This window comes from Podarcis vaucheri (genome assembly GCF_965113315.1).
Source record: "Podarcis vaucheri genome assembly, chromosome: 10".
NCBI classification, from domain to species: Eukaryota; Metazoa; Chordata; class Lepidosauria; order Squamata; family Lacertidae; genus Podarcis; species Podarcis vaucheri.
In genome coordinates this window covers 17,407,862-17,435,281 of record NC_138748.1, presented here as the reverse complement: position 1 = coordinate 17,435,281, position 27,420 = coordinate 17,407,862, and the positions used below count along the sequence as shown (strand labels likewise).

General features: G+C 43.7%; 1 protein-coding gene and 1 long non-coding RNA gene across 14 annotated transcripts in view; one reads left to right on the top strand and one right to left on the bottom strand.

The window, feature by feature from the left end:
• LOC309541781 overlaps positions 1-27,420 on the top strand; it is a 575,734-nt gene that overhangs the window by 3,942 nt on the left and 544,372 nt on the right. The window lies entirely within an intron of this gene.
• Positions 1-27,420, bottom strand: part of CADPS2 (calcium dependent secretion activator 2) — a 367,142-nt gene that overhangs the window by 134,004 nt on the left and 205,718 nt on the right. For all 13 annotated transcript variants that reach the window (XM_082239470.1, XM_082239476.1, XM_082239475.1 and 10 more), the window contains exon 9: positions 4,046-4,112. In XM_082239470.1, coding sequence (XP_082095596.1) covers positions 4,046-4,112 — 67 coding nt within the window. The remainder of the gene's footprint in view (positions 1-4,045; positions 4,113-27,420) is intronic.

Sequence of the window (27,420 nt, the reverse complement as noted above, 5' to 3'; positions counted from 1 at the left end):
AAAGCATGTGCAGATATGCCAGGGCAAAACATGCCTCCTGAACATACAGATTGACTTCGTGCATTTTCCCAGCAATCAGGAAATGCAACTAGGAAATTATGGGGCCTCCAGTCTTGTGTGTTTGCTGAGAAAACCAGCAGTTGCATCTTCTGCCGGGTAGAAGACGTAAAATGGAAAGTGATTGTCACTATCAGGCAAGAGGTTGCTGAGCTAATTCAACAGTCTGGTGCTACCTGATGCAAGTCGCTTTTCTTAGTTCCCTTAATGGTGTTATTCACTATGCAGCCCAACAGTTCATCAACCTCTTGATAAATGCTGCTGCACAGAGGTGAAATAAAAAATGTTCCGATTTTGTACAACTCCTGAAGTGTCAACAGTGCAAAAGATATGAAAGCAGAAACAAAATGCCCATCACTTTGTATTGTTTCCTGGAGTCCTTCTGCATCTGCCCTATTCATGCAGCAGAATGAAGTGGTGGAACAGACTTGCACACTTCAGATCAGACTGCAGGTGGAGGAAAGCAGGATGAGCAGCTGAGTGCGCGAGGGGGCATGTGGAGATGCAAGGGCAGATCTTTCATGGGGACAAGATGGTCCTTTCTGGAGACAACCTCAGAATCAGAAAGCAGAAGGAACGCGGTTCAAAACAAAATCGAAAGCTAGATTATTGGTGTGGGTGGGTGGATGTAGTTAATCAACTTCAGCCCCAAACTGCTTAAAGTATTTTGGAGGGAAGCATGGGTTGGCTGCCTAGCACCCTAAACAGGATCCTTCCTGCTAGGGGGGCTGGGGAAATATTGGAAGGTTTTGTTCTAGAACCCACTTGTAGCAACTGGAATTTGTGTTGTGGGCAGAGGCAACGGCTTGTGAGGACAATGTGACACTGATGTCCTGTGCAGTCTGTCAAGATGAGGCAAGGGCGGAGCTGAATGCTGCAGCTGTGCAGCTTCAACGGTGGGCAATTCCTCCTGATGCCACCACCGGTGGGAGGCTGCTTCAACCACCTAGGCCCAGTATATCTGAAGGAGCGTCTCCACCCCCATCGTTCTACCCGGACACTGAGGTCCAGCTCCAAGGGCCTTCTGGCGGTTCCCTCCCTGCGAGAAGTGTGGTTACAGGGAACCAGGCAAAGGGCCTTCTCGGTAGTGGAGCCCACCCTTTGGAACGCCCTCCCAGCAGATGTCAAGGATATAAACAACTATCTGACTTTTAGAAGACATCTGAAGGCATCCCTGTTTAGGGAAGTTTTTAATGTTTGATGTTTTATCATGTTTTTAATATTCTGTTGGGAGCTGCCCAGAGTGGCTGGGGAGTCCCAGCCAGGTGGGTAGGGTATAAATGATTTATTATTATTATTATTATTATTATTATTATTATTATTATTATTATTATTATTATTTCATTCCGTAGCAGGAAGAGGAGCCGACCACTGGAGCCATGCTGTGCTTGGCTCCACACTTTGCTTCTGCACTTTTTGGATGTTGTGGGGCTTGGCCCCTACTTCGAAAATATTTGGGGGCTGGTGCCCCTGCTTGACAATGTAAAAAGAGAGGAAAAAGCCATTGCAAATTATTGTAGTTGTGTTCGGCATTCACAAGAAGTATCACATGGCATGCCGGGAGGGGGGAGGATAATATATTGATTTTAGCAACTAGTAAGTGGAAAGAGACTCATGATCACATCTTATCTGAGGCAAAGACCAGTATGAGATACTGATTTAGAATGTCCGCTGATGAATAACTTGGGATAAGCTAAACTAAGCATGCATAAATGCTACAGTCCTTAGGCATAATTCTATTGATCTGTGTCTGTCAGAAACTGCAGGGCAGCTCACATAACTGAGATAACCAAGTGAATACTCGTGGGCAAGGGAGACTTCAAGTGTCCCAATGGTCAAAATGACAGCAAATGAATTCAAACAACAGCTTTCTCGAACACCATGGATCTAAATTTGAGCGGGTATGAAAAAAGAAACCACCCGCACAATATTGAAATGCACCAGCCCCAACAGAAGTTGCGAAGCAATCGCTAAGCGTATCAATGAAGGATCAATAATATCACAATGCTCATCCCTCGCCACTGTGTGCTTTACCTATACTGTCAATAAAGCTGCAAGTGGCCTGTATAAGCTTATATCAATGAACAGAGCCCTACAGTCTGCTGCAGTAATTGAACAGAGGTCTTTAGACAACCAAGCATTGCATCTTCCTGCGAAGTTTTTCTCATGTACTGAAAACAAAGCCACACTCATAATGGCTCAATATGGAGGTTACTGCCTGTAAATCTTCCGACACGTGCATACTGCTCTTTTTTTTTAATCCTTCCCCACACGAACCTGAGGCTGAGAACAAGCAGAGAGAATGTTCTGCCTCATGTCAAAGAGGAGAGGCAAAAAACTACCCTTCCCTTCCTTTAACCCCAAAGTTATTGTGGGCACTGGGCAAGGGACTCTGAAAAGCCCTGCTCCGTATCCTGAGAGCTCTGGAGAAGCCCTGTTGGATTCTGTAGTAGTAGGAGGAGGAGGAGGAGGAGAAGAAGAAGAAGAGGAGGAGGAGTTTGGATTTGATATCCCACTTTATCACTACCCGAAGGTGTCTCAAAGCGGCTAATATTCTCCTTTCCCTTCCTCCCCCACAACAAACACTCTGTGAGGTGAGTGGGGCTGAGAGACTTCAGAGAAGTGTGACTGGCCCAAGGTCACCCAGCAGCTGCATGTGGAGGAGCGGAGACGCGAACCTGGTTTCCCAGATTACGAGACTACCACTCTTAACCACTACACCACACTGGCTTGTGGTCCTCCAGATATTGTTGGACTCCCAATCTCAAAATCCCTGACCGTTCAGCTGTGCTGGGGCAGGTGGGGGTTAAGAGTTTGAGCACATCTGGAGCAACACAGGTTCCCCACACCTCAACTAGGGCTTCCTTTCTTGACATAGTTCATAAACCCAAAGGGCAAGGGGACCTAGGGAGCCCCAGAGCTGTGCCCTCAGAGCTCCAGTATACAAAGGCCAGGCCCATTTGCCTGTAGGGTAGAGACATTCTGGAGGAGCCCTGGTGCCACAACCATGAGATCTGGCAATGTGGCTGTAGCCACCCCAAAGCTTGCATCCACCAGCTTGCGAAGGAGAACCAGCACCCCACCTCTAGCAGGCTGTATTAGGGTCCCGTCCACCCCTTCCTTTGCCTTTCCCCCTGCAAGTCACTCTGATTGTTCTTCTCAGGGCTCACTTATGAAATGCTGGAGCTGGTTTAACTGCATGACCTTCAAGTCCCTACAACAAAACCCTGGAAATTCGAGGCTGAACGTGGATTGTTGGTGCCTATTCCACCCTGTGTGCCCAAAATTAATGTATGGGACTCTTCATGCAAAATGCTAGCTGAGCAACCTGTACACTTCTCTGAGAACTATTTGCATTCTAGCTGTTTTTGTGTGCAATGAGTCACTGAATGCATTACCTAAACTGGTTCAACATGGCCAATAGTTTGAAAACTCTTGCAATGGCCCACAGAAGATGACCCTGGCTGGGCCTATTGGAGATTTCATTGGGCTCTGCTCTTGGTGCACCATGTGCTTATAACTAATTGTGGAATTTCTCTCAGGACTGATTTGGGAAGATGTCTTAGGCAGACTCTAATAGGAATCCATGATCCAAACCACAAATGTATCAGGGTAGCAAATGTATTGCCCTCCAGGTGTTTTGGACTACGTCTCCCATCAGCCCTTGTCGGAACAGCCAATGGACAGGGATTATGGGATCTGTAGTCCCAGACATCTGAAGGGCTTGATGTTGTATACCCCTTGCATACATAATCACGGGGCCACTTGAAAAAGTGTTGTGAATGCTAAAGGTTTTGGTGAAACCAGGTTTTAAGAAATCAGAAGCAGTTCTATGGGCTAAATTTCACATTTCTCAACTGCAAAACTAAAAACAAACACACATGCAGCTTCAACACTGGAGCTGTTACATACACTGAAGCTTTATTGCTCCACCAATGTTCTTGGCAATACTACTATCCATATTGAACAGGTAACAAACATTACAAACCTGGACAAGAACGAAGTAGCGCTTTTTCCACCTTTTCCAAACCTTCTGCCCAAGTGCATACAAATACCTGCCAAGTAAAAAAATATATATCATAATTTAAAATGTTACACTAAAGTGACTCTCAGTCACTAGCAACACTATTTGAGCTCCTTTTGACTTAAGCACTTGATTTTTGTTTTACCCTCTATCCACCTGCCCTTAAAATTCCTGTATAATTTTCTGCGTGATATGCTTACAATTTTATTTTCAACTCAAGTATGATACAGATATCATATTACTCATCTTTTCAGCAATCTTGTAAATCAAGTCAGTATTGTCTTCCATGGGGTTAAGATTTGCTGAACATTACCTTGTTAAGTTTATTGGTGAGGCAAATTTTAAACTGGCGAGTTCTTGGCTCACCACTGTGACTTCAGTGTGGTCGGCCTTCGGGATGTTAAAATCCTACTATGTGAAGCAGACCTCCGCGTGCCAAACTACAGCGGTACCTTGGGTTAAGAACTTAATTCGTTCTGGAGGTCCGTTCTTAACCTGAAACTGTTCTTAACCTGTGGTACCACTTTAGCTAATGGGGCCTCCTGCTGCCGCTGCACAATTTCTGTTCTCATCCTGAAGCAAAGTTCTTAACCCGAGGTACTATTTCTGGGTTAGCGGAGTCTGTAACCTGTAGCGTCTGTAGCCTGAAGCGTCTGTAACCCGAGGTACCACTGTACAGGCTATTTGTCTGCATTGCCAACTCTAATTTTCTGCAATTCATCTGCTGTTTATTATAACAGTAGGTTTCTATTCTCCATCAAAATTTTACTCATGATGGTGCCTCTTCTAAACACTAGAAGAACACTCAATGTATTTGTAACATTTTGTATGTCAAGATGTAGTTAATTACACAAGGGGAAATAGCAGTTTGATAAGAAAGTCTACGCTGATAAAATGCTTCAAAGACCAAAAAAAAAAAAACCACTGTATTTTTCGCTCTATAAGACGCACCAGACCACAAGATGCACCTAGTTTTTGGAGGAGGAAAACAAGAAAAAAATATTCTAAATCTCAGAAGCCAGAACAGCAAGAGGGATTGCCGCGCAGTGAAAGCAGCAATCCCTCTTGCTGTTCTGGCTTCTGGGATAGCTGCGCAGCCTGCATTCGCTCCATAAGATGCACACACATTTCCCCTTACTTTTTAGGAGGGGAAAAGTGAGTCTTATAGAGCAAAAAAATGTGGTAATTCCCTGGGGAGTACAGCAACATCTGGAGGCCACAGGTTAGCTGTGCCCCACCCCAGTTTTAAGAACCTTCCTGTAAATATTAAACACAAAGCAACCCTGCTTGTTTTTGAAAAAGATCCCGTGTAGTCATTCGAAGAGAAGCTTGCATTGCGTTAAGCTTGACCTAAGATGTACTCCCAAGTCTTTCCAGCTAAAGAGGCATGGAGAGAGGAGAATATGGTCCAGGTGGATTCTCTACTTTTTTACACCCCTAAAAGGCTGCCACCTCTTTGCACTCAGACGCTTCGAAGAATAAATCACCTATGGAAATACAAATTGCGTGCAGTGATTCATTTTCTTCATTCACGCTTGCACAGAAGGAAGTGTGCAGGCCAATATTCCAAACACATGCTCAGGCTGCAGTGTTTACAATGGTATAATGACATGACCATTCCCGTACGCAAAGCAGACCCAATGCAAACAGGATTACTACTGAACTACCTTAATGTCTCAGCTGGGTCAGAAAGTCTCATACTCTTGCTACTCAAGATGAAAGGCAGGATTTTGCTGGCTTTCAAAAAAAGGAAGCGGCAAAGGAGCGATAGCCTGCCCGGAAGACCATTTGCTCTGAAAACCTGCCCTTTATTCCTTATATTAGCATTATTGAGATGTTTCCGGTGAAAGGAAAAGCATGCTCAGCAGAATGCAGAAGAGCTTTTTCCTTATCACAACTCAAAACACTTTCCTGGGCATATGCTAGGGAAGAGCTCTGGCAAAGGAGCAGGTGAAATCTGTGATGATCCACTGGGCAAGAGATATCGGTCACAATATTGAAATGGCTGCATGGGAGAAACTATGGAACGTAGATTTGAAATTCACAGCATGTTATACATTGAAAGAAAAATATATGAAAATGATATGCAGATGATATTTATCTGCTAGCAGACTTGCAAAAATGTGTAAATCAAAATCAAATCTGTGTTGGAAATGTAAAGAAAAAGAAGGCACTTTCTACCATATGGTGGTGGTCCTGTAAGAGAACCAATGCTTTATGGGAAATGATTTGCAATGTATTGAAGAAAATGTTTAAAATAACTTTTAGTAAAAAAACCAAAGCATTTCTTTTAGGGATAGTAAACACAGAAATTCTGAAGGCCCTTAGAAATTGGTTTATGTATGCTACAACTGCAGCCAGAATGGTATTTGCCCAGAGGAGGAAAGAGGCTCAGCAGGTTCAATGGAAGGACATTGAAATCAATGGATTATGCTGAAATGGCAAAATTAACGGGTGTGGTAAGAAACCAAGAAGGGGGGGGTTATCAAGGAGTGGGGAACTTACTTACTTAATTTTATTTACAGCTATTAGCCCATAAAATATGTACAAACGTAAAAGGGCAGAGGCATAAAGACCGATATATTCAGCACCAGAAAGAGAACACCACGATACAAGGGTGGGACATTGAGCCGAGCCAAATAACAGCTTGGAGCCCGGAGAGCTCCAAGGGATGGATCGCAGAAAAAGGAAAACTGAAAACGAGATCCGACATGCACTCTCATCATAACTGTCCGATTAGTTTTTGATGTTGTTGTTTTTTAGTGGTTTTTGTGTGTGAGATAACCGCGTTCAGGAATCTCGCCACCTGCAGAGTTACAGCAGGATCTGTATCCTGCAAAAGTAGTGCGGCGTGTGACTCAACAGGCCTGCTAACCAAGCGCAATAAAACAGGACCCAGGAATTTAGTCCTGGCTATGCTATGTAGGGGACAGTTGAACATTATATGTGGAAGAGATTCAACAGTTTTCCCGTCACACACGCATAGCGGAGACACCAAAACCCTGGAAAATCTGTGGCTCAGCAGGTTCGATGGAAGGACATTGAACCTTGCACGAATAAATGCAAGTCGGTGTGGTACAGATGAAAGAGATGACATGTATGATGGAAGGCCAAGTGGTGGGGTTATTCCGTGATACCTGGGGGAGCAGACACCCCCACCCCAGGCGAACATTTGTGGAATATCTGAAAAATCATTTTTTCAATTAAGTACATTAATAGAGCTAATTTAAATCAAGCAGTTAAAAGAATTATTAAGCTTAATAGTAGAATAATTAAAAAATGGAGTAAAGTGGAAAAGGCAGTGTTAAAAATTTCAGTAAGAGAAGAAACCACAAAACGCTGGGAAGGGAAGTCTGATATGTATTTGCATTGGAAGTATGTGATTGGAAGCTGTGCATTTGTAGACTGAAAATAAAATTTATTTTAAAAAAGAAAAGAATGTAAGTAAAGACTTTTTGGACTGGATAAAAAAATCTATCTTAGTTCAGTATTCCATCTCCCCTAGTGGTCAACCAAATGCTGTTAGAAAGCTCACAAGTAGGACATAACCACAACATTCCTCTCATACACATGATATGAGTCCTCTGAGGCACACAGTCTCGGATAGGAAGAAATATAATTTCCAGTGACAGCCTCGTCCTTCATTGATTTATTGAAGCCCATTCTAAAGCTAGTTGCCTGACTGGTGGCCATCACACCATCTCAAGGTAGCAAATATGCATCATGGGAAAAGGTTCCTCCTGTTACCTGTCTTGACTCTCTCCTGTCGTTCAGCTTCACAAGGTGACTGCCCTGAAATATCCTGCCAACTACGCCAATTGAAATATCCCTGCAGAGCCGGCAGAGGGTTCATAGGAGTTTGGATATGGAGGAAATTCCAAAAAAATGAGTCCAGGCACCTTCTATCATATGTGGTGGACTTGTAAAGTAGTAAGAGAATTTTGGGAGATGATATACAATGAATTGAAAAAAAAATGTTTAAAATAACCTTTTCTAAAAACAACGACCCAGAAGCCTTTTTTTTTTTTTTAATTGTAGGTGCTGAAATTCCAAGCGACCAGAAGAGACTTTTCATGTATGCGACTACTACTGCCCGGACACTATTAGCCCAGAGATGGAAATAAGGCACAGTCCCTACCTGAGAAGAATGGCAGATTAAACTGACGGACTATGCAGAAATGGCAAAACCGAGGGGAAGGAATAGGAATCAGGAAGGCCAAAATTTCAATAAGGAATGGGGAAAATATCTAATTTCCCTAAAACATTCATTGTAAACAATTAACATTATTACTAGGATTGGAATGAAGCTTGTAGTTAAAAGGTGGGCTATGGTTTTATCGGAGAATTAATAGAATTGGATTAACAGAGAAGGTGCAGAAGAAAACGTTAACATAAGGACCCACGAAAGGGGAGGAGGGAAGCCCAAGGGAACTTATGGAAATCGTTTAAATTTATTTAAAAAAGAAAAAGGTGCCCAAACCGCCAGAGTGATCAGGTCTAACAGCTTATTTAAAAAAGGGTACAAACTTATAGCAAAGGTCCGATGGCTCCCTCCTTGCCCCTGCTCCCAGCTTTCTATGGGACGGACTCCAGAGCAAGGAGATGGCTGGTCCACACCCAACCTTTATAGGCCCAGGCAGGCTACATCGCATGATTAACACAGGTGACTGGCATTGACCCTCACAGGTGGCTGATATCCCAAACATTACCTCTCCCCTCTAGCTATACCTGGAGCCTACAGCTACATCAAAGTGTATGAAACATACTTGATGTCAGGCATGGCTAATCCTCTCCTCCCCGCCAGTAGCATCAAAGGCAAGAAGAACAAGCAAGTTCGTATTTATGGGTTTTATTCGGTCATCTGGGTGCAAGGCAAAGAACCCATGTCTCCATGCAAGGGAGACATTGCCTAAGCTGAGTCCCTCCTCTTCCGTCCCCAACAACATCCTGAGAGCCTACGGGAAATCCCAGGAGCCACACTGCTCTGCATTCTCTGCTCTTGAATGCGAAGTGATCAATGTGTTCTTGGAGAAGGAGGATCTCCAAGGAAGTCTCTGCTGGCTGATCTCCCACTCCCTCCTCCTCCACTTTCAAAAAGGTTGAAAATGCTGTAACCTTTTCCTGCAGGGAAGGTATATATAGAGGAACACACCACCGCATGCAACATTATGTGCACCGCCCTGTATTTTAAAGCAAACAGTACAAAACGGCTGCTCTTTACCCAACACATCTGTATACATGTAGAACGCCTTCCGTTTGTTGAATATGGAGATGTTGGGGGTTGTGTGGTGGTGGCAGATGTTAAGGTATAATGGAGGGTGTGGGAACTAGCAAAGAAGCTAGATTTTGCAGCTTGCAACCCCCTCCACATGTTCTTTCAAGGCCTGCAATACCCCCTTGTCTTCTACGATCCATTTAAGCTCGTCAAACTTTGATTACAAGCTCCCCAAAATGTTTGCACGCATTTCTAAATGCACAAATCTTCCTGAAATTCGCATTGATTTACGGTGTAATCACAAATATGCCTACTCTGAAGTAAGTCCCACTGAATTCAAGTATGTTATAAGATTGCAGGCTTGGTCAGTATGCTTCCCCAATTCTGGAATTCTTCACCAGGTTTCAGGAAAAGCCTTGCTTCTTCCCATGCTTCCGTATTGGTTACAACAATGCAAAGGGGGAAATTAAATAACCCCCTACTCACATTGCCCAGAACTGAAGTGGAAAGGCAAAAGCTACAACAATCAGGAAATGCCATGCTAAAATCGGAGGTTTATAAAGCAGCGTGAGGCTGTTTGCAAAGGGGCTTTCAAATAGCCCCGCACTGCTTTGGCTATGCACCTTGTTCCCAGGTGTATGGAGGCAAAGTGAGCAGGACTCAACCCCACCCCGCCTTCATCAGCTGATGAATGGGTGGCTGAGTCCCCAGAGGATTGAACCCCCAGAGGTGTCAGCTGATGGACAGGTACACAATGGACCAACGCGGACCCCCGATGGGCCAAGACTGGTTTGGGTACCAGAAGTTCCCCATCGCTCCTCTAGATCTTTGGGATGCATGATTTCCAACGCACCACCTTTCTACTTCTATTGATATTGGAGCTCCGATATCAAAAGGGCAAGGACTGAGGAGGTTTTCCATGGTTGGAGGGAAGAGCCTTTTGGGTAAATAAGAAGCTGCAGTATACTGAGTCAGACCACTGGTCCACTGAGCTCAATAATGTCTACACTAGCTGACAGCAGATCTCCAGGTTTTCAGGAGTATTTTCCACACTATTTGTAGATGTTGGGGGTTGAATCTGGGATTTACTGTATATATGGAACAGTTGCTCTGTCACTGGGTTATGGTCTTAGGTGGTTGGATCCTTCCCTCTGCCCTTTGGCAGGGAAATGCAAAACATAGAGGACTGCAGCCTAATCTATGTCTAATTAATCCATTACATAATGAGCTCTCTTCTCTGCGACTTTTTGAGTGTGCAAAGTCCCCCATTTAGCACCACTGACATTTCAAAGACATTATTGAAATGCATTTTTCAAAATAACAAACGTTATAATGGGTCCTGGGTTGTTTCCCCCTGCCACATATTCCAAGTGACTATCCTTATACAATTCCCCCCTCGGATGTGCTGACTTCCACAACAAGAAAACGGTGTTTTGTGTTAAATGCAATAATCAAAATTGTTACTACAGCATGTGGAAAAGATTATTCCCCTGCCACCTGAAGTTAAGTTCTAAAAGGAACAAAAAAAATCAAAATACACAACAACGATAGTTTCTATTATCTGCCAGTATGTCAAATATGTACAGAGAGAACAAAAGTTTATGCATTAAAACCAAGCTGGGAGTTTTCACAGTTCTACATGTTGATGACAATGTCCTCATTACTAATGGCTAGCAGAATGAATAATTTGTCTATGGAATACTGGAACAATTCATTCACGTGAGATGGCTGGCTTTATGACTTTCGGAGAGATTGTTTTCTCCTTGTTTGGTTGTGTGTGTTTTTTATTCTAAGGAATGGAACAATCCCATATGCATCCTGAATACAACTTCTCTGCTTTCTATAAGGTTTTATTTATCACAATAGGGGAAAATACAACAAGGGGAAGAAGGGGGAGAAAAAAATCAATACACATAGCTGTTTAGTCCGGCAAAGGGCTTTCTTAAAAAGAAACCTCAGTCAAGGTTGAAAGAGCAATTAATGCAGTCTCAAAATCTGGGCCATTCTGATAGAGTTCGGTTAACATGTGGCAGAAGTAATCATCCACTTGTGAAAATGATTTTCAGTTCATTCTCAAACACCTTTCAGACACTCATGATCCCATTTAACTGACAACAATACAGGCTATCTGTGGGCATCATTGCATTCAATGTGAGAACCAATAGGGACCAAATGCCCACAGGCACTTTCAGTCATCACGACATGTTCAGTGTTGTTGCCTAGCATAAAAGGAATCTTTCCTTGTACCACATTCCTTCTTTTATTTAACCCTACAAGATTAAGCCCCCCCTCTTTTTTTGCCTTCCATTGAGGATGAGAGAGACAACAGACTCAAGGCGACAATATGGCCTGGGTCATCAGAAGCGTAGCAGCAAACATTTCCAGATTGATTTTAGTACTTTTCTGCGCTCTTGAGAAAGAAGACTAAATACATCTTCACAACAAATAGGTGGAAGGGGGGGAAAGGGGGGGAAGAATCAGCCCAAACAGCTGTTGCAATTATGTTTGCTAAGTACAAATATCTTGAGTGTCAAGAAAGCTAAACAATAATGGAGAACATTTCTATTTACTTCCAATGAACGAGATGCTTCTATCATGAATAGGAAAACTGGCATTTAAACCCCAGATATTTCTTTGATTTCCTCCCTCCCCCACTTTACTTCTACTCCTTCCTGTATATTTTGCCCATTAATACTGTACAGGCATAATGAAGGAGGCTCAAGATATTGGCTGTTGCCACAAATGTAAAGCAACAGAGAGTCATCAGTTCAGTTTCTGAACAATACAGGCCAGCTGGAACTTCCAATTTTTCTGACTAAAGAAAAGTGAAGCACATCCCACATGTAAAGTCTCACATGTACATCTCACTGATAAAGACAACTGAAACAAATATAAGCATTACGCTGGCAGTCACTGCAAGTCAGGAAAGTTTGCCTGTCAAACACAGAGTGCTTACGCAACAGATATATCACCCTCAAACAGTAGGTAGGTAGGTTTTTATAACCTAAAAGTAGAAGGTATATATGTTGTCTGTAGGTTCTCTGCAACCTTACTAAAAGGCAGCCCTGTTTAGGGAAGTTTTTAATATTTAATGCAGTATTGTTTTTAACACTCGATTGGGAGCCGCCCAGAGTGGCTGGGGAAACTCAGCCAGATGGGAGGGGTATAAATAATATTTTTTTTTAAAAAAGGGGGTTTCTTTAAAAAAGAAAAGGTGAAGCTAGAGGGTCATCGTCCCCCCATAAGCCAAGAAAAACTGCCCACTGGGCTTCCAAAATGTTTGCTAGACCACTGCCACGGTGGGAGTTACATCTTCAGAAACACTCTACTCTTATTCTTTACTTACTGGAATAGAGCATAGCATGGTGCTCTACCTTGTTGAAATGAAGTAGGTCAAGGCTTTTTCAGTGCCTGAAAACCACCTGCGAACCCCAGCTAAACTGCCTTGCATTTTATGATGGAATAAACGTGGGCCATAAATGAAAATAAACGAATCTATTAAATCACCTTTGCAGGCCACTTTCTGCAAACAAGGGGATTCAATACCTTTAAGTTAAAAAAAATCCTAAAGAGAAAACAAAATCATATTATTTATGCCACCTTTTTCTTAGATAATTAGTGGTCACTTCTCGCCTCCTGTATCAAGACGTTTCTCTTCCTACTGAATGAATGCATGCTTACAAAATCAGAAATTATGCAGGAACCCTTTTATAATTTCCAACAAAAGTCCCAAAGCAGTCACAACCTGATCTTGATCCAAGCAGCTGTTCTATCAGAGCAATCCTATTCACGTCCTCCTCAAAAGTAAGTAAATTCAGTTCAATGGGACTTCAACCCAGGATTGCAGTCTAAATAATCATTCTAAATCCAATGCAAGAAAAAGAAAGAAAGTGAATAGATTCCTTTAAAAAACACCTGCATATAAACATTATTCTTAATATATGCTTGCATAGAAATAGAGATAAATACATCAGATGTTTTGTTGTTTAGTCGTTAAGTCGTTTCCGACTCTTCGTGACCCCATGGACCAGAGCACGCCAGGCACTTCTGTCTTCCACTGCCTCTCGCAGTTTAGTCAAACTCATGCTGGTAGCTTCGAAAACACTGTCCAACCATCTCGTCCTCTGTCGTCCTCTTCTCCTTGTGCCCTCCATCTTTCCCAACATCAGGGTCTTTTCCAGGGAGTCTTCTCTTCTCATGAGGTGGCCAAAGTATTGGAGCCTCAGCTTCAGGATCTGTCCTTCCGGTGAGCACTCAGGACTGATTTCCTTTAGAATGGATTGGTTTGATCTTCTTGCAGTCCATGGGACTCTCAAGAGTCTCCTCCAGCACCATAATTCCAAAGCATCAATTCTTCGGCGATTCAGATAAATTAGCCTAAATGTCAAGCCACCCTCCCCAATTTTTTTTTTTTGAAAGGACTGAAGAAAAAGAAACAAAAATGGGGAAGGAGCAAAACAACAGACTCTGAAATGGTTCCTTTCAAAAGTGGAACAAAAGTGGAAACCATGTCAGATGGGTAGGGTATAAATAAAAAATAAAAAGTTAACCTTTAGCCACATAACTGTTCTATTAGATAATATGCCGTGCCTTTTTTTCACTTACATATTTTTATTCTGACCATCTACCTTCACCAACACGCAAAAAAGCAAAATCAGCACATGCTCTCAAGAAATGTTCATTCAGGAGGCCCACACTTCTATTATTTTGAAAGTTACATGTAAGACAAATAATTGACTCCTGGTAGCCTTTCGTAACACAGCCTTTTTGCAGGGACACTCAATAGCGCAGGTAAACTCAGCCATTACTTTGTGATCCTTTCCAGCAACCTTACTTGGAAGTACAATAGGTTTTGAGCTTAACACTGTAAAATTGAGGGCCTAGGGTTGAGCTCCAGTGCCAGGAGAAGAGATGATTGTCACCCAGTACGACAGATCACAGGATCAGTTCCCTTAGATTAAAAGGGGGGGGGCAGAAGGTCAGAGCGCTTCATTACCCTGCAGTTCCCCAGTAACTAGGATGCAATTGTGGATATGCTGTACACATGTACTACTATAAGAAAGCCAAAACCATCTTTCTCCAGTGATAATTTCTCTTATGCACTATTAGGAAAGGGAAAACATTTCCATTTCAGTTTCTCACCTTTCCAATCTTATTAAGTTCTCCAGATTTCCATATCAGCTAGTACAGTGGTGCCCCGCAAGACGAATGCCTCGCAAGACGGAAAACCCGCTAGATGAAAGGGTTTTCCGTTTTTGAGCTGCTTCGCAAGACGAATTTTTCCCCCCGCTACCCCCTTTTTCTAAGCCGCTAATAGCCTTTTAGCCGCTAATCCGCTAATCCTTTTATAGCCGCTAAGCCTTTAATAGCTGCTAAACCGCTAATAGCGCTAATCCGCTAAGCCACTAATAGGGTTGCTTCGCAAGACGAAAAAACCGCTAGACAAAGAGACTCGCGGAACGGATTAATTTCGTCTTGCGAGGCACCACTGTAATTTTTAAAAAATGTCTTTATGAAAATTCAGTGGTATTTGACTGCAAATTTCTCCTTAAAAAACATTTCTGGATCCTATTTTCACCAGCATATGTATTTTCGTAAGCACTGCTTGGGCTGGAGAACTGTGTTTCCAAATTTACCTTGTTTAGGGAAATGTTTAATGTTTGATGTTTTATCGTGTTTTTAATATTCTGTGGGGAGCTGCCCAGAGTGGCTGGGGAAACCCAGCCAAATGGGCAGGGTATAAATAATAAAATATAATAATAATAATAATAATAATAATAATAATAATAATAATAATAATAATACAGTGGTACCTCGGGTAATGAACTTAATACATTCCAGAGGTCCATTCTTAACCTGAAACTGTTCTTAACCTGAGCAATGTTCTAAATCTGAGGTAAAGTTCTTAACCTGCGGTACTACTTCCGGGTTAATGGAGTTTGTAACCTGAAGTGTTTTAACCCGAGGTGTTTATAACCCGAGGTACTACTGTAAAAATTAATAATAATAATAATAATAATGAACTGAAGTATACATGGCTATTTTTATTTATCTGGGTACATTTGAAATCTAGCCTTTCCTTCAGGGAACATGGAGCAGCAGTTCTTATCATTGTCACCACCATCATTTTAATTTATTACCAGCCTTTCACCCTGAGGTTCCAGGGTGGGTTGCAACTATTTAAAATACAGCATTTTCATGGAATCATAGAATCATAGAACTGCAGAGTTGGCCATCAGGGTTGCAGAGTTGCAATGCAGGAATTAAAACCAGTCCTTAAAACTTACATGGTGTGCCCAAGAGTCCAAACATTGTCCTCACATCAGCTGAGAGAGCATGGCTGGTCCAGCCCAGCTCACTCCCTGAACTTCATGGTGACATCTCTGCACTCTTAGACCAAAATTACAACCACTGCACCTTACTGGTTTTCAACCTGTTCCACAGCTACAGCCATGAAACAATTTAGCATATACCCCATAATTTATGAACCAAGCTATTTGCGGTATCTTGTAATTATTTTTGTAATCACTCATAATCACATTTCTTCTTCTTCTTCTCCTTCTTTTTAAACAAAAGCTGCCAAAGAAATTAATTTAACAAAAATATTTTAAAACACTGCCAGAGGTTTGGAACTCATCAAGGAAACAAGAAAGTTTCGAGTCAACACACTTATTAGTTGTTTAATAGCAAAGCTACACTGGGAGGTTAATGGAGGGCCTTGCAAATTAATTATCACACCCCAATGGAGGAGAAGCGACCTCAGCTTCATAGGTACACAGATCCAACACACGAGTAATCACACTGTATTTCCAAGAGTACAGGGCAAGCCTGAATGGCACTCACAGCTAACTTCCTTTGGGAGCAGCACATATTCATTAAAACCATAAATTCCACTTGAAAACAACCAGCCTGTCCCAAAACAGGAACAAGAGGTTCTTAAGACAATATGAATGCCTTGATTTGCTCTGTTCCTCAGCCTGCTGCTGCCCCAAATCCCATCAGCCCCAGTCAGCAAGGACAATGATCAGGGATGAAATGAACTATAGTCCAAAATATCTGGCAAGCATCAGGTTGGGGAAGGAATTTATGCCGTGGGTAATGGGACACACGGGATGCAGGTGGCGCTGTGGGTTAAACCACAGAGCCTAGGACTTGCCGATCAGAAGGTCGGCGGTTCAAATCCCCGCGACGGGGTGAGCTCCCGTTGCTCGGTGCCTGCTCCTGCCAACCTAGCAGTTCAAAAGCATGTCAAAGTGCAAGTAGATAAATAGGTACCACTCCGGCGGGAAGGTAAACGGCGTTTCCGTGCGCTGCTCTGGTTTGCCAGAAGCGGCTTAGTCATGCTGGCCACATGACCCGGAAGCTGTACGCTGGCTCCCTCGGACAATAAAGCGAGATGAGCGCCGCAACCCCAGAGTCGGCCACGACTGGTCCTAATGGTCAGGGGTCCCTTTAACTTTTAATGGGACACACACAGCGGCTTGCATTAACTTGGGTCTCAAGCTGTTTTTGGTCGACAACTCCCATTATCCTTAGCTAGCAGGACCAGTGGTGAGGGATGATGGGGAAAAGCAGTTTGAGACCTAAGTTTGGGAAACCCTGCTAGATTAAGCAGTACGCAGTTCCCCTCCACTGGGCTGCCACTGACATAAAAACACAGTAGAAAGGTGACTGATAAATTCAAAACCGTCTAAATCCATACAGAGGCAACCACAGAGTTGTACAGTAGTCTTGTAATTGCACTTTGAGCACAGTTAGGAGGCACTTCAGTGGCTGCTTGCATTGGGTATAATCCAATTTAAGTCAACGAGGCTACACGAGTGTTAAGTGGGCTTTAGATGACCTTCTTAGAAACTCTCAGATGCTGTTTGTCAGACTACTGAGTCAACAAACATCAAGCCGGTGTTACATATTTATATATATATCTGTTTGTGTGTGTGTATACACACATACAAGGTAGACTGACATTCTGCATTCCACTGTGCAGTCCATCTAAAGTAGCTACAAAACGGGACGATAAAAACTGATAGGGTTCCCTGTTTAGGGAAGATTTTAATGACTGATGTTTTAATGTGTTTCCAAGCTTCTGTTGGAAGCCACCCAGAGTGGCTGGGGAAAGCCAGCCAGATGGGCAGGGTAGAAATAAATATAATAATAATAATAATAATAATAATAATAATAATAATAATAATAATAATAATAATAATAATTCACTCAAGCAAAACAGTTTAAGAGAAACTGCTCCTAATTTCTCATATGGATAAAATGTTTCGCAAACATGAATGATCACTAGTGAGGCTTTAAAAACTTCTGAAATTGCCTATGAGTTCTACTGATCCTGATCCAGAAAACAGATTCTATAATAATAATATATATATATATTTAAAATCTGGGATCCAATTCAAGGTAGCGCTAAAGAGATTGATCAGTATGTGCAAGCTTTTCTGCTTGTCTATCCGAACCACATTTCTCCCCCTGTCTTCTGTGGGCTCTCAGATTTGGGAGCATGTTCGCTGGCTTCTACCTGCAGAAAACATTGGTGGAATCTAGACCCTGCTCTGTGCTGGAATTCAATAAATCCATTATTGCACATTGTATGGCTCATGCTGGGATTGCACAGAACCCAAGTATCCATATTGCTTGAGACAGATATCTGATCTTCTTACTGTGTTTTGTTTGTTTTTTTGCGGGGGAGAAGCAACTATTGTAGGATGTGTAATACTTGGTTGCATCAAGTGTGAAAACATAGCGGAATGTTCCTGGTTTTTCCTGGATTCTGCAAGCACGGCGGATCCTGGTTAGGCCACGATAGACTTTGCTGTAGCACTTTGAACTTACAAAACTGTACAAGCAAAATCCCAGCAGCAGCAACAACAACAGCAACAGTCACTAAAAGCTTTAAACCCTATTATTGAAAGAACGGCCCCCACTTCCAATTACCCGTGGGTGGTCTAAACACTCTCAGGCTGATTTAGAATGTCATTACATCGACTCCGTATCGTTTGGCATAGAGTATCCTGGGGCAATTTTTACATGGCGTTTAATATATAGGATAACGCACTGATTGCTCCATGAGTCGGCTGCTCAGCTTTGGAGTGAATTTAGCAGCTTGTCGGCGTACTCCTTTGACCGACTCCTTGGCTCATCACTATCGATTTCGCACTTCGTAAAATAGGCTCCAGGAATCTCTACATTAGGTTCTCCAGAGATCCCGCCCCCGAAACTGAGGACCTGAAGCTACACCCTTGATACAAGTATACTGTCTTAACAGCTTCCTGAAACCAAATTCCATGAGTGACACAGCCACCAAAGGCGTAGGACTGAATCTACAAAAGCATGAGTACCACACTGGTTGTGGCGCTCTGAAAACATTTGTGTCATTGCTAGTGGAAGACTGCAGCCCTCTAACAGGCAGGTTCCAACAGAGATTCACATGCTTGTGCCAGCAGAACACATGCTATACCAGTGGCACTGGCTCCCGGTGTAGTACTGGATCATGTTTAAGGTGCTGGTTTTAACCTTTAAAGCCCTATACAGCCTAGGACCCTCGTACCTACGGGGCCGCCTCTCCTGGTATGTCCCACGGAGGACCTTACAGTCTTCAAATAAAAACATCTTGGAGATCCCGGGCCACAGGGAGTTTAGGCTGGCCTCAACCAGAGCCAGGGCTTTTTCGGCCGTGGCCCCGATCTGGTGGAACCCTCTGTCACAAAAGACTAGGGCCCTGCAGGACTTGACATCTTTCTGCAGGGCCTGCAAGACGGAGCCGTTCCACCAGGCCTTTGGCCAAGGCACAGTTTCACCCCCTCCTTCGGTAATCCTCACAGAACTCTAGCCCAACGGTTGCCATTAGTTTGACTCTGAATTGATTTTAGAATGTATTTCAATTAATTGATTTTGATTTTATGTAAACTGTTATTTTTACTGTCGTTAGCCGCTCTGAGCCTGGCTTCGGCTGGGGAGGGTGGGATATAAATTATTATTATTATTATTATTATTATTATTATTATTATTATTATTATTATTATTATGTTACACAGTGGTACCTTGGTTTACGAACAGTCCTATTTGCGAGCACCCTGCAAATGCCACTGTGTGGGGGGGTGTGTGCATGAAATGCTTCCCCCCCCAACCTGAAGATAGACTAACGCAGCCTTTCTCAACCTGTGGGTCCCCAGATGTTGTTGAACTACAACTCCCATCACCCCACGCTAGCAAGGCCAGAGCTCAGGGATGATGGGAGCTGTAGTCCAACATCATCTGGGGACCACAGGTTGAGAACCGCTGGACCAAAGGATACCTTGCTAAGGCCTAAATCCGCCACCCGAGGCCCTAAGGCGCCTCACCGCCAAGAAACCCACAGCTGAAGAACAAATGCCTGTCCGCCCAATCTTTAAGGCCTTGGCGCAGGTCATGCAGCCAAAGCTCATTCCCCAGGGGGGTCAAATGTACCCCGTCAGCCCTAAATAGCCCGCCCTTATCCATTCTGATGGTGGGATATGGAATAGAGAGTCCGTCCATTTGCCGCATGGTGTGGCGCATGGCCCTGTCGACTTTTTGCACTAAATAATTAATGCGAGAGGGCCTGTCAACCCCTCTCCAGCGCAGTCGGGGGAGGAGTTTGGAGCAGCAGATGGTCATTGCCAGGTACATGGCCTGCAGCTCGGGTCAGGGCAATGCCTTTCCACCCCCACCAAATCGTTCTCTCCCAGGTACAGAACCAAAACTTTTGGTGGTCTGGTTTGTGAACTTTATTTCTGTCTAAGAACAGAGGCCGAACGGTGCAAGGGCACCGGCGGCGGGAGGCCTTATTAGGGAAAGTGCGCCTCGATTTAAGAAAGGATTTGGTTTAAGAACGGACTTCAGGAACGGATTAAGTTTGTAAACCAAGGTACCACTGTAGTTCATTTCATTCCTGCGCAAAACTTTTCTAGCACAAGGTGACATCTTCTGCATCTCCTGGGCTTTAACTGTCTTGCAGTTGAGCTTCTTCAATTTTGTCCCTGCTGGTGCCCAGAGCTTAAGTATTTCCTCTTCGCTTCCACCTCCCACAAGGAGGTAGGCAAACCACGAAGAGTCGTCTACACCCACAACCGTGGTTTCTTCACCCTCACAAGTCACGATCGCAAAGCCAAGAACGAATGATGGTTTCGAGTTGGCTTGCTATGATGGTTTGCAGAGCAAAACAAACCATCATCCTGGCCTTGTTCAGACATCGTGCTAAGCTAGCCTCTTCATGGTTTCTTTCATGGTAGGGAGGAGCGAGGCAGATGCATTTGGGCTCAGTATGGCTTAATAAATCAGAGTTTATGGGCTTAGCGTTACATGCAAATGAGACAAATAACTACCCCATGTGGACTCTTGACAGGGAAAGTCAATCCTATTTGCCAAATATACCTGCACGATGAAGCTGGATTCAAACTCCTCTATGTGTCAGATCGGGGACGCGGGTGGCGCTGTGGGTTAAACCACAGAGCCTAGGACTTGCCGATCAGAAGGTCAGCGGTTCGAATCCCCGCGACGGGCTGAGCTCCCGTTGCTCGGTCCCTGCTCCTGCCAACCTAGCAGTTCGAAAGCACGTCAAAGTGCAAGTAGATAAATAGGTACCGTTCTGGCAGGAAGGTAAACGGCATTTCCGTGCACTGCTCTGGTTCTCCAGAAGCGGCTTAGTCATGCTGGCCACATGACCCAGAAGCTGTACGCCGGCTCCCTCGGCCAATAAAGCGAGATGAGCGCCGCAACCCCAGAGTCGGTCACGACTGGACCTAATGGTCAGGGGTCCCTTTACCCTTTACCTTTACCTATGTGTCAGATTGACATTTTTATGTTATTTTGATTTAGACTTCTAAAAACTCCTTACATATATACACCTAAAATGCATTAAGGGGGGGTGGCACTGTAAGTTTATCAACCTGAAGTCTGTGTGACTTGCCTCTGAACAGACATAGCTGAGGTCTGATCACTGAAGGATATAACCCAAAAAGTTATGAACACCTAATATCAAAGACTGCAACGTCTTGCATGTAGCACACTCTTCAAAATGAAAGCAGAAATACATTTTAAGGCAGGAAATAGTGTCTTTCGTCATTCCTCCAAAACAAAATAGAATGGGCACCCAACATGATATAGTTTGCATATAACTAAGCTTTGGAAGCAAAAAATTGAGTTTGCCACCGGAAAATGAAACCCAAACGCTTTTCACATTGCCCATTTTACATTTCGAACTTCAAGTTCACCTGTAGGCTTAACAGTTTCTAAGCTTTCCTTTAAACCATGGTGCCCTCTTGTGGCCAATGCTGTTTAATACAGAGGACCAGAAGCTGCTTGTATTAGTTTTAGATAGCTCATATACTGCGGATTAATAACAAAGATTGTGCATGAACTGCATCCTGGTATCACAAATGCCAATATAATCAAAGTTGCCTTTTGAAAGCACTTTAACACGGCCTTTTATAAGCAAGTGTGTAGCTGAACACGTATTGTACTGTACACAGTACTACCTTAAGGGTGGGGAAAAATAAGTTGCTGGACAGAAGGAACTGTCTGTAAAATGGAAATTTCAGCCACTATCAACGTGTTAGGAAAGTCACATATATTGATGAAGGCTGTGGAGAAGTTAGAGGTTGGGGACCCTCCAAGATAAAAATTCTTAAAAGGAGGAAAATTTTCACCTGCAGGCAAAAGTTCATCGAGATAGGTGGGTGGGGGGGGGAGAGAGAGGGGGGGGAGAGAGAGCTTGGCACGTGGAAATTCTGCACATCAGAGAAAAGGACAGTGTAGACCCTTGTCTCTCTGACATGTTAGTTTTCTATGTGCAGGGTGTGTTCGCTCCCCCTTACAGAACACTTGCCTACCTGCAAGTCTGAAATGGTACAGCCCAAAGATTCACCACTTAAGTAAGAATGAGTCTTATTACAATTAGTTCTGTGATCCTTTCCCCTGAGGGATTTCTACAACCAATATCACACCTGTGTGTGGCTTCAGGCTGAGCAGAGGGGTGACTGGGAAAGAGGACGCTCCTGCTCCAAATAATTCCTTACTAGCCATTTCCACACTAAAAATCTACTAAACATTAGGAAGAACTTCCTGACAGTAAGAGCTGTTCGACAGTGGAATTTGCTGCCAAGGAGTGTGGTAGAGTCTCCTTCTTTGGAGGTCTTTAAGCAGAGGCTTGACAACCATATGTCAGGAGTGCTCTGATGGTGTTTCCTGCTTGGCAGGGGGTTGGACTCGATGGCCCTTGTGGTCTCTTCCAACTCTATGATTCTTCTATGATTCTATGATTCTACTCCCTCAACAGCTTTTCACCTTGCTAAATATAGCAGAACAGGGACTGTGCAGTTATTGAGAGCCATAACCCAAGGGAGACTGGTCTAGCTTCTTCTCTGTACGGCAATGCTCATATAGCAAGAGTCATTAAGTTCCATTGGGGCCATTAATGTACCTTGATGGCTCCCTTCACAATGGAGAATTGAAGCTCCCTTCCTCACATGTCATCCTCAAGTGTGTGGCTCCCAGACCCTTCCCCAACTTCACGTTGAACACCTGTGCACATTCCTGACAGCACAGGCTTCTCAGTCTCGTGGAAATCTGTGACCCTGTTAGCTTGCAATGCCAAGCCAAACCAACCCAAACTATGGCTTAGCAGGAATGTGTGGGCTCCCAGATAAGAGAGTGTGGCTGTTCTGCTCTACTTCCGGGTCCTGTTACTGCTGTGCTGCTAAGTGATGGTTTGTCTCACTCCAGACCAACCACGAGCATAAGGCTTGTTCTCGGTTTGCAGCCCATGGTGTGTCTGGAGAAGACAAACTATGAGCTAAGCCAAACCATGGTGCAGAGCAACAGCAGGACCAGTGGAGGAGCAAAGTGGCCGTGATTTCCTGTCTGGGAGAGTGCACACTTGCGCTAAGCCAGGGGTCAGCAAACCTTTTCATCAGGGGGCCGGTCCACTGTCCCTCAGACCTTGTGGGGGGTCAGACTATATTTTGAAAAATATTAATACCCTGCAAGCCAGTCCTGCAGCTGCCTCCAGACCTGGAGGAGGAACACACTCTGCACGCGCTCAGGAGCGCATCTCGGTGCCTCCGCTCACTGGCGTTGTTGGCGAGCAGCAGCTGTTCCATCAGCCCATCCCCATGGAGATCCCAGGCGGCATGCACCACACGCTGCCGCCCGTCGTCCAAGGCCAGGTGGCACACAGATAGCCCTCCAGCTGCTCCAGCGTGGCCGCCGAGTGTGCCACCAGCAGCATTGCTGAGCCAGGCACCAGGCACAGGGCCAGCAGGTGTGCCAAGCTCTGGCTGAAGCCCCACGATGCACCCGCCATGATGCCCATGGCGTGGTCCAGACCCACCACCTGCCCCTCTGCCCATGGCCGTGCCAGGTTTACCTCAGCACGTGGGCAATGTGGCTTCGGATTGACTGCAGGAACTTCCTGCAGCCAATCAGAAGCCACGCCAGCGTCACCACCTGCCCAGAGCCGTCCGCAGCTTTGGATTGGCTGCAGGAGCTTCCTGCAGCCAATCCGAAGCCGTGTCAGTGTCGCGGAAGTCAGTCCCCGCGCAGGGACTGACTGAGCGGGTGGCAGGGTCTGCGAGCCGGTTTTACGAGCCTGGGGGGGCCACATCCGGCCCCTCAGCCATAGTTTGTCGACCCCTGCGCTAGGCCATAGTTTGGTGTAGTATTACACGCTAACCAAGACTTTTTGTGTAGGCTTTGTCTCTGCCCACATCCACTATCAATGTGAAGACGAGTGGACTAGCATTTCACGCCTGAATTTAAGGGACTGCTATATTTTCATCACAAAATTTAATTAGCGTTAAAAATATGCACCACTAGCTTCAGGAATGGTGCTAAGGAACATAGAAATTCAAACTGCACTACTGTTCTGGATTACGCCTTGACTTTTTCTGTCTCTGTTCATTCAGAAAGTTAAGAACATTCCGCCTTCAAATTCCCTGATCAGAAAGCAGAGAAGTTCTGTTGGTCCTGATAGAAATACACAGAACATATCATGTTACAATTTGATAAAACGACAGAACGGCAAAAGCCTCGGAAGTGTGCCGCCTTAAAACGAAATACGGCGTTTTATGTTATTTCATGCCAATCAAAGTCGGAAGTCTGCCATGCTAATAAAAAAGCAATTGACCCCAGCAGCGAAGCTAATTAAATGAGATAAGATAATTAAATGCTTCTCAATATGTAATCAAAATGGAAGCTGTAAGTGTTTCACAATGAAGTATTTTTTCCTCTCTCCTCAGTGCTAGAAAGAACTGGAATGAGCCTAAACAGATGCACAAGAAATAGGCCAGACTCCGGAGAAACAAAACATGCTTTTGTGGGGGGGGGGGGACAGAGCTTTGTTTTATCTTGAGACAGAAGCCCCTCAAAGCTGACCACAAGTTGTGTTGAGAGCAGCCGTAGGTTAAGAGATAACATGCACAACAAGAAACAGCACATATTTAGTTCTAGACATAGGGAAACATCTTAATGTGACAACAGTCAACACATGTAAATGAAGTTTCCCACCCACACCAAAGGGACAGATATAAATGTGCATCTGTATCAGGGATGGGGAACCTGTGGATTTATAGATGTTGCAAGACTACAATTCCCATCATCCCTGGGGACCAGGGATGCTGATAGCTGGGGCTGATGGGAGTCCAAAAGCAACATCCTAAACCACTAAGCCTCTTGGGCTTGCCGATCAGAAGGTTGGTGGTTCGAATCCCTGCAACGGGGTGAACTCCTGTTGCTCGGTCCCAGCTCCTGCCCACCTAGCAGTTTGAAAGCACGTCAAGTGCAAGTAGATAAATAGGTACCACTCCGGCGGGAAGGTAAATGGCGTTTCCGTGTGCTGCTCTGGTTTCGCCAGAAGTGGCTTAGTCATGCAGGCCACATGAGCCAGAAAAGCTGTCTGCGGACAAACGCCGGCTCCCTTGGCCTGTAAAGCAAGATGAGCACTGCAATCCCAGAGTCGTCTGTGACTATTAACTGCCAGGGGTCCTTTACCTTTACCTTTTTAAAAGACTATTACCTGCTCGACATCTTAATCCTTTATTACTTACCAAACAAGCCAGCATAGAAAAATAAAATAAAGATGCAGTACTTTGCTATTCTAATGAGAATTATGCATCAGGTATCTTTATTGCCATGCCATGAGAGGCTATGAAGGCTGTATTACATGGGGTATGCATAAAATAACTCAAATCACAAAAGGAATAAAGGAATAAATAGCAAGGGATGTGGCTCAATTATTACAGTGGTACCTCAGGTTACATACACTTCAGGTTACAGACGCTTCAGGTTACAGAATCCACTAGCCCAGAAATATTACTTCGGGTTAAGAACTTTGCTTCAGGATGAGAACAGAAATCGCATGCTGGCGGCGCGGCAGCAGCGGGAGGCCCCATTAGCTAAAGTGGTACCTCAGGTTAAGAACAATTTCAGGTTAAAAACTGACCTCTGGAACGAATTAAGTTCTTAACCTGAGGTACCACTGTACTTAAATATGGGGAAAGTGGCTCAAAGCAATGTCTAGGTAAGTGGAAATAAGAAGAATCAGAGCCATTGGACATCAATAAAATACTATTTTATACAAAAACAAAAATTCTGCAAGCCTGGCAGTAGAAGCTCCAGGCAGTTAGCAAATCAGGTAAGACAAAAAAGGGGGAGGGTGAACATTATAAGCATTCTGAAATAGTTTGTTTCCTACTAGAGCTTTAATAACTCAGTAAAAAATAAATGTGATTGCACTGAAGCTCTATTGCAGTGTTGATGAGTGCATAAAAGTATCACAGCAGATTATTTATTTAAATTGAAAGGACCTGATTCAGATTTTTTCCCCATGACTGAAACATGCTGATGAGTCCAATACACAGTGGAGAGTTTATTCCCAGTGCAGTCAATTGGCTTAAATGCCAACCAATCACAGGATTATAGCCTAAACCACTAAGGAAACCGTTCAGCTGCATAGCACTGTATGGGACGTTAGTCCAAATTGTGGTTTAAAAAAGTTGAGTTTGTATCTGATTTCCCCCAAGTTTTGCAAATATTTCAGACTAATTACTCTGAAATGAATGCAAAGTGATACCTCGTTTAGTAATATATCTTCTGGCAATTAAAAGCCCCTCGGCTTCTCTCTGCAATTAAAATGGCTGCAACTTGTTACAAAGGTCTCCAAGATCCCTTTACTAGCAATTATTGCCAAAAAATAAAAAATAAAAAAATAAGATCAAGCTCGTTGCTATAATCTGTTCTCTATGGATCTATCAGGAGAACTTCTGTTTCTTTATTACCTAACCCTTTTGCATGTAATCTCATCATCATTATGCAATGACTCATTAAAATAATTTCTGCATGTCACCTGCTCTGCAATGTTCAAATCTTCTTATTTCCTTATTTTTTGGCTAAACTTACTTAAATCTATTCATTTTGTTCAGAACAAGAACAAACGAATACCTAAAAGGTTGAAATGCCACCACATTTTTGTGGCAAAAACTAAACTTTATTTCCAGTTACAGATAGGTAGCCGTGTTGGTCTGCCATAGTCAAAATAAAAAAATTCCTTCCAGTAGCACCTTAAAGACCAACTAAGTTAGTTCTTGGTATGAGCTTTCGTGTGCATGCACACTTCTTCAGATACACTGAAACAGAAGAAAAGATAAACAGAAAAGATAAACCGAACAGAAAAGATACACTGAAACACCCTTCTGAGTAATACCCCTTCCCACCTTCTCACTAAATAGAAGGGTCTGGCAACTTCTGTTTCAGTCTATCTGAAGAAGTGTGCATTCTATTTAGTGAGAAGGTGGGGAGGGGTATTACTCAGAAGGGTGTTTCAGTGTATCTTTTCTGTTCTGTTTATCTTTTCTGTTTATCTTTTCTTCTGTTTCAGTGTATCTGAAGAAGTGTGCATGCACACGAAAGCTCATACCAAGAACTAACTTAGTTGGTCTTTAAGGTGCTACTGGAAGGAATTTTTTTATTTTGACTTTATTTCCAATGATTCAACCTATGGTATGCAACTTGATGCACAGAGATTGAAATGTCAGAATCAACATCAATATCTTTGGCAGCCTGAACATACAGCAAGAAAACGAACTTGCAGAAAAATATGCTAAGA